General features: G+C 43.0%; 1 protein-coding gene across 1 annotated transcript in view; it reads left to right on the forward strand.

The window, feature by feature from the left end:
- The window catches only part of LOC104537687 (multidrug resistance-associated protein 6-like), a gene marked incomplete at its 5' end in the record, with an annotated part of 23,817 nt that extends 18,244 nt beyond the window's left edge, over positions 1-5,573 (forward strand). Inside the window, 9 exon segments of the mRNA XM_010180637.1 lie at positions 1-152; positions 903-1,102; positions 1,731-1,857; positions 2,149-2,250; positions 2,997-3,143; positions 3,699-3,857; positions 4,099-4,265; positions 4,720-4,914; positions 5,465-5,573. The exon segment at positions 1-152 is cut by the window's left edge and continues 31 nt beyond it. Coding sequence (XP_010178939.1) covers positions 1-152; positions 903-1,102; positions 1,731-1,857; positions 2,149-2,250; positions 2,997-3,143; positions 3,699-3,857; positions 4,099-4,265; positions 4,720-4,914; positions 5,465-5,573 — 1,358 coding nt within the window.
- Positions 5,574-6,342: the final 769 nt, after the last annotated feature.

The raw sequence follows: 6,342 nt of genomic DNA on the forward strand, positions 1-6,342 counted from the left end.
TGGATGCTATTGATTCTGTCATCCCTGACAAGCTTAAGTCCTTGCTGGGATTCTTGTTCAACTTGCTGGAGATCTACCTTGTGATAATAGTGGCTACACCAAAGGCAGCGATGGCCATAGTGCCCTTGACTGTTCTTTATGCTGTATTCCAGGTAGGAGCTCACAGAGATACACAGACAGGAGAGGCTGAAACAGCATGGCCATGTCCTGCAGAAAGGCTCCTTCTATTTCTTAGGAACAGAGATGTGCAGAAACTAGTTTCATAATCTCAAATTGCATCTGAACGAGTAATGTCAGTGGCTCTTCCCACATCACCCCAGCCACCCAAAGAATCTCGGAGACCTCACAAAAAGGCTTGTGCTTTTCTGATCCCACCTAGAGCTATATTCCTTCTCTCCATTACTTCATAATATAATTAATTATTATGAAATCATATTAAGACCAAAGGCATTTTTCCCTTCCTCCAGAATTCCTACACTGCTTTTTCATATAGCCATGTATGCCATGCAGCTCTCCCATTGGGCTCTGAAACCTCAAATGCTTTGCCAGCTAAGACTGAATATGAGGTAAGGGCAAATAAGGGGTGCAAGCACACCTCTGTTCTCCATCAAGCAAAGGGCTGGTCTACAGGAGCAAGTAAGTGTGAGTTTAAAGGCTTTGTGAGTTCATAATACCCTGGCTTCTTTGCATTAACTAGCTATGGGGTTATTCTTAACAAAGATAGGACATAACATGGGCAAAAACGCTACCTCACCTTTTAAGGACATCTCCTACCTGCATATTAGGTTTTGTAACACTAGGACAGTACATACTATTGCACTTGTTGAGCCCTTCCCTGTGGAGCACCTCCATGGAGACATAAACCTTCTAATCACTTCCCCTTCCATTTCCCTTTGTACCAGCACTTCTACGTCATCACCTCCTGCCAGCTGAGACGCACAGAGGCTGCCAGCAGGTCACCCATCTACTCCCACGTCTCAGAAACCTTCCAAGGGAGCAGTGTGATTCGTGCTTTCAAGGATCAGGAGAGGTTTATTTTGAAGAGCAATTTTCTAGTGGATGAGAATCAGCGAATGTGCTTTCCTGGAGCAGTTGCTGACAGGTACAAATCTGCAGTGTAAAGAAAATAATGGTTTACTCTCACAGCCTTGGTGAGTGGTGAGCTCTTGGGGCTTGGGTGGAGGTACACAGCATTTTGAGGTAGGGTAGTCTCTTTCACAGTCACTCATGCTGTGCCCCTCTCTGGCAACATGCCCCTCACACAATCGGTATGCTCTGTCTCTTTGGGCTAGGCACACACATCCTAACACACAGCTGTGAGGTATCACTTGGTGTCAGAAATGCAGGAAGCTGTAGTACATTCCTGGTGAGGCCCATCATCACATGACTGTGCATGAGGCCTGTGCTATATGCAGAACCCATCAGCCAACAGTCATCAAACAGGTGAAGAGTACCAAGAGTGAGAGGTGTTGGACCAACTCATCCAATAATCTCTGCTGGCTGCTCTCATCCAACAGGTGTTGGAGAAAATCCTAGCAGAGACAGTAAGTGTGGACAGGCTGGAGACATTCATGAGCTCAGAGGTGGCTGGATAAGAGCAACCAGGGTGTGATAAGAGCTTTGTTGAACATCCTGTACCCCAGTAGCTCCACAAATGTTTTGCAAAGTATTATACTGGGAGAAAGGAAGAGGGCACTCAGCAAGAGCCCTGTACTCTCCTCCTCTCGCAGGTGGCTTGCTACAAACCTGGAGTTTCTAGGCAATGGCGTTGTGTTGTTTGCAGCACTATTTGCAGTGATGGGCAGAAAACATCTTAGTCCAGGAACTGCTGGCTTCTCCATTTCATATGCTCTTCAGGTAATTCAGTGTTGAAATAATACCATGCTTGTCTTTCATCAAAAGCAACTTGCGTTTTACATTCTGCTACCATTTTAATTTCTAAGCAATCATGAACTATTTCTGTTGCTTTCTAGATGCCTTTCTAAACTTTCACAAGGATCCATGGTTATTTTTAGCTTTTTAAGGGATGATTTCTGAAGCAATTAGCTGATGAGCTCTTTATGAATAAACACTAAGACAAAGTACCATGTACCTCGCAAGCACAGGTCAAGATTTATCTGCCCTAATGCTTCTCTTTCTTCCTGCTAGATAACTGGTGTTCTGAACTGGGTGGTGCGCTCCTGGACAGAAATAGAGAACAACATTGTTTCTGTGGAGAGAGTGAGAGAATACTTGAGGACTCCTAAGGAGGTAGCTCACACCTACTGACCTTACTAGCAGAGGCAAACATCTCTGCAAACTAAACGAGTAACTTCTCTGCTCCACCTGGACAAACCTCCTAGTTTTCCCCTTCTAAAAGGCCAGTTATATTTCCTTTAAAGAACTGCAGCATTTGTTTTTTATCCTGATGATTAGACTTGTTTTATAACCTCTGATCATCATTATTTCCTCAAGACAGATAAGCATTAGATTACCATTAAAATAGCTTCACCTGGTAACACTCATTGAATGAGCTGTATCTTCTGCCCGTATTTGGAGTATGTATTTATTGTGTGAGTTCAGATGCAGCTCTCTGATAAGTGAGGGCTGCTCTATAGCCTTTTAGCCACCAAAAGTTTCCAGTGCAATCATTTTTGTTCTGTAGTCATTAAAATTATTTCTTCATATGCTGCCCCCTGATCCTACTAAAGGAGACTTTCACAGTTCTGTTTACAGGGGCACATAAATCTTTTTTTATTGAACCACTTAAAATGTCAGAACTCTGACATGCAAATAAATGTTTATTCCCATTTTCAGTTAAGATAATTGGCATCTTTGCATAGAGTATAAAGGCAGCATTTGCAATATGAAAGTTAGAAGCCTTTTTCTGGTTTTGAGACAGTAACTAGATCAGGGGAATTTGGCACAGACATCTTCACAAGCTTCTGATTTCAGTATGGCTACTCAATTTGGTAATTTAAATCAGCTTTATATGTTGGTTGTTTTCATCTGTTTAGGCACCCTGGTCTCTGAATGGCAAACTTCAAGGTAAAGTTTGGCTCACAGAGGGAAGAATTGAATTTAGAAACTATAGTTTGCGATACAGGCCAAATTTGGAGTTAGCACTGAAGCACATCAATCTAACCATCAATGGGCAAGAGAAGGTAAGCAAAGCCGCTTGTTTCAGAAGAGCTACAAAGTGCGAGCAGTGTTTTGCAGTGATCAGATCTGGGCAGATGCAGTCCGTGCCCTACACCAAGGTACAGTCACTTGTAAGTGTTAAAGCTGCAGTGAGGTATGAGCCCATCTATCACACTGCACTCCTCTTCTGGTACAAAGCGGTGCTTCCAGGACTGCAGCATACAGTAGACATTCTTCTGAGTGAAATTTCATTTCACAGAAGGTTAGCAGAGTTAGAGCAAAGGAGCTTCACTTTTTAGATCTAGTGCCACATCAAGACCCTGTTCTAGCTGCTAAGTCTTGTAGTTATTCTTCCCATCAAAGACTTTAAAGATTATTTTTCATACAAAACTTACAAATTATAAATTATTCCCTTTAAGAATGTATTGCTCAACTATGTGAATCTTGAACAGCCCTGAAGATCTGATCCATGCAAAGCTGTGTCTCTTCAAAAGGCAAAGAGAAACTACATGACGGGTCTGTCCAGCTGTGGAAAACAATGAACATCAAAACCAAAGGTTTTCCATTGCACTTTACAGATTGGCATAACTGGAAGAACCGGAGCTGGGAAATCTACCCTTGCTGTGGGATTACTGCGATTAGTGGAAGCTGCAGAAGGAGCAATCCTAATTGATGGACTAGATATTGCTCAACTAGGCCTCCATGACCTTAGAAATAAGATAACTGTCATTCCCCAGGTATGAAATTAATTTCCAAAATGCTTCAGCAGTGTTGTAAGTCTTAACATCTGGGAAGGGTTTATAAAGATTCTGAAAGAGGAGGAACACTCAGAAATGTCAAAGGTGGAAATAACCTCCATGCCAAGCTAGTCTCCCATTCAGTATAACATCAGCCACAGATTTGCTTGCAGCAGGGAACACTGGAGAGCTCTTTTCTAGAATTCATTTCAGGAGTTGTTTGTACTGTCTCTGTGCTCAGGAACCAGTTTTGTTTTCTGGCTCCCTAAGAATGAATCTCGACCCATTAAACCAGTACACTGATGCAGACATCTGGACAGCTCTGGAACTGGCTCAGCTCAAGAACTTTGTTGCAGATTTGCCAGATCAGTTGGAATATAAGTGCACTGACCGAGGGGAAAACCTAAGGTACCTTATCTGCAGAAAGACTGGCAGGGCATTGCCAGCCTGTGGGGTAGGAGAACGTACAGCTAGTGGGACAAGAAGTCTTAATTAACTAAAATAAATGGTGCCCAGACAGCAAATTGCTGTATTATTGTCCTGTTTAGCAGCATGAAATCAAATCATAAGACACCAAGTGGGAGATCTTCAGACTTCATCATTGTGGTGGCTTGTGTTTGTGCAGTACCTGAAACACTGGATTCCTGTTCCAAGTGCAGATCTCCTGGGTGCTATAGTACACTCCATTTCCTTAGCTTGTTTCATGCTGTTATCTGCAGTGCCACCAGCCACAATCACCCATTCAGGGAAAGGGAAAAGGAAAAATCCCCTTTTCATTACTATTTTCAAATTAATCACTTATTCTGACCCCAGGGAAAAGTGACTACTCCTCTCAGTTTACCATCTCTCCTCTTACTTGCAGCACTGGTCAGAAACAGCTGGTTTGCCTGGCCAGAGCACTTCTTCAGAAAGCCAAAATCCTAGTTCTAGATGAGGCCACAGCAGCAGTAGATTTAGAAACTGATCTCCAGATTCAGTCCACCCTGAGGACTCAGTTCAAAGACAGCACAGTGTTAACAATAGCTCACCGGATAAACACCATCATGGACTGCGACAGGTAATATCTTCAGCCCCTTTCCTAAGGAGGAAGACACAGATGACCTGTGTGAACTAGACAAACCACAGAGTGTCAGTGAACAGCAGTTTCATTGCTGTCTTTTTCTTGTTTAACCCTCAAAGCTTTGCTTTAGAGATTGCAGGAGTTATCTTACATTAGTTGGGCACCAATAGGTTAATCAAAGGTCATTTGTTCCTACATGATGCATTCCATGCTGTGCTATACCTCTTTTTCCCCTCACTGATAGTGAAACTGTGGCTACAGCTTTTTGCTTCATCTTAAAACTGTGAGGCTACAATACACACTCACAAATCTTAGCCCAGTCTCAGTTGCAAAAATCCTCCCTTCCCAGAAACTCAGTACTTGAATAGTCAACTCATCAGAAACCTATTTCTGTCCCACGGCTGTTTCCCAGTTGAAAAGCTGCTGGAAAGCTTGGTTGAATCACAAGCAAGTACTGAAATGTCTTTTAGAAACATGTAGAAATAACTAAGTTTGTTACAGCTGCTGGTGTATCCCCAAGCTTACACTTCTGTTTTAATGTTCACAGGATTTTAGTCTTGGAAAATGGTCGGATAGCTGAATTTGATACTCTGGAACACTTAATAGCTCAGAAGGGACTGTTCTACAGACTGATGGAAGAATCCAGCCTTGCGTGACTCTCAGAGTATACCATAATGCCACCACTATCAGGAATAATTGATCTCATAATTGAGTTACATCGCTTTCACACTAAAACGCCTGACACTCAACTAAATCTTGTTTGAGCTATAACCACAGAGGACATGGGATGACTTGGGATACCAAAACCTCACTCTTCTGTTGAAAATGATCCAGTCAGAACAAAAACATCTTGTTGCTTTTATGGTATAAAAGCAGACAAGCCAAAAGAAAGAGACCACAGCATTTCTGATTTATGCTATAAACTGAGCCCAAATGTACTGCCATTCTTAAAGATTACACAGATTATTTTTAAAAGCCAACAAGATTTTATGGACAGCAAACAAGAATTTAAGTGGTAGCAAGCAAACATAACTGTTTACAGTTTGTCCTAAGTTCCAGGCAGAACAAATTTAGCCTTTTCCTAGTGTCTTAAGGACAGCGCTCCTGAGCACTGGTCTTACACAGATACAGTGAAGCCCAAGGCAGTGACTGGGTCATCACCCAAAGTGCAAAACCACCAGGGGAGCAGGGAAAAGAAGGTGGGGTGTTGTTAAGCACAAAAGCATACAGCTGCCTGTTGCTGCCTGCTGTTGCAGCTGAGGATCAGATCCACTCCACCTCTTCCCGTGTCAGCTTTGGGGATTCCTGAGTGAATCACGCTGTGCAGAGGGCTGAGAGAGGGCCTGGAGAGAGAGAGACAGCTTAGGTATGGGCTCGCTGATGGAGGAGAGAGTAACTGCGAGTGGGCAGCAGAGCATTGTTCCT

This window comes from Mesitornis unicolor, unplaced genomic scaffold (genome assembly GCF_000695765.1).
Source record: "Mesitornis unicolor isolate BGI_N332 unplaced genomic scaffold, ASM69576v1 scaffold33183, whole genome shotgun sequence".
Classification (NCBI taxonomy): domain Eukaryota; kingdom Metazoa; phylum Chordata; class Aves; order Mesitornithiformes; family Mesitornithidae; genus Mesitornis; species Mesitornis unicolor.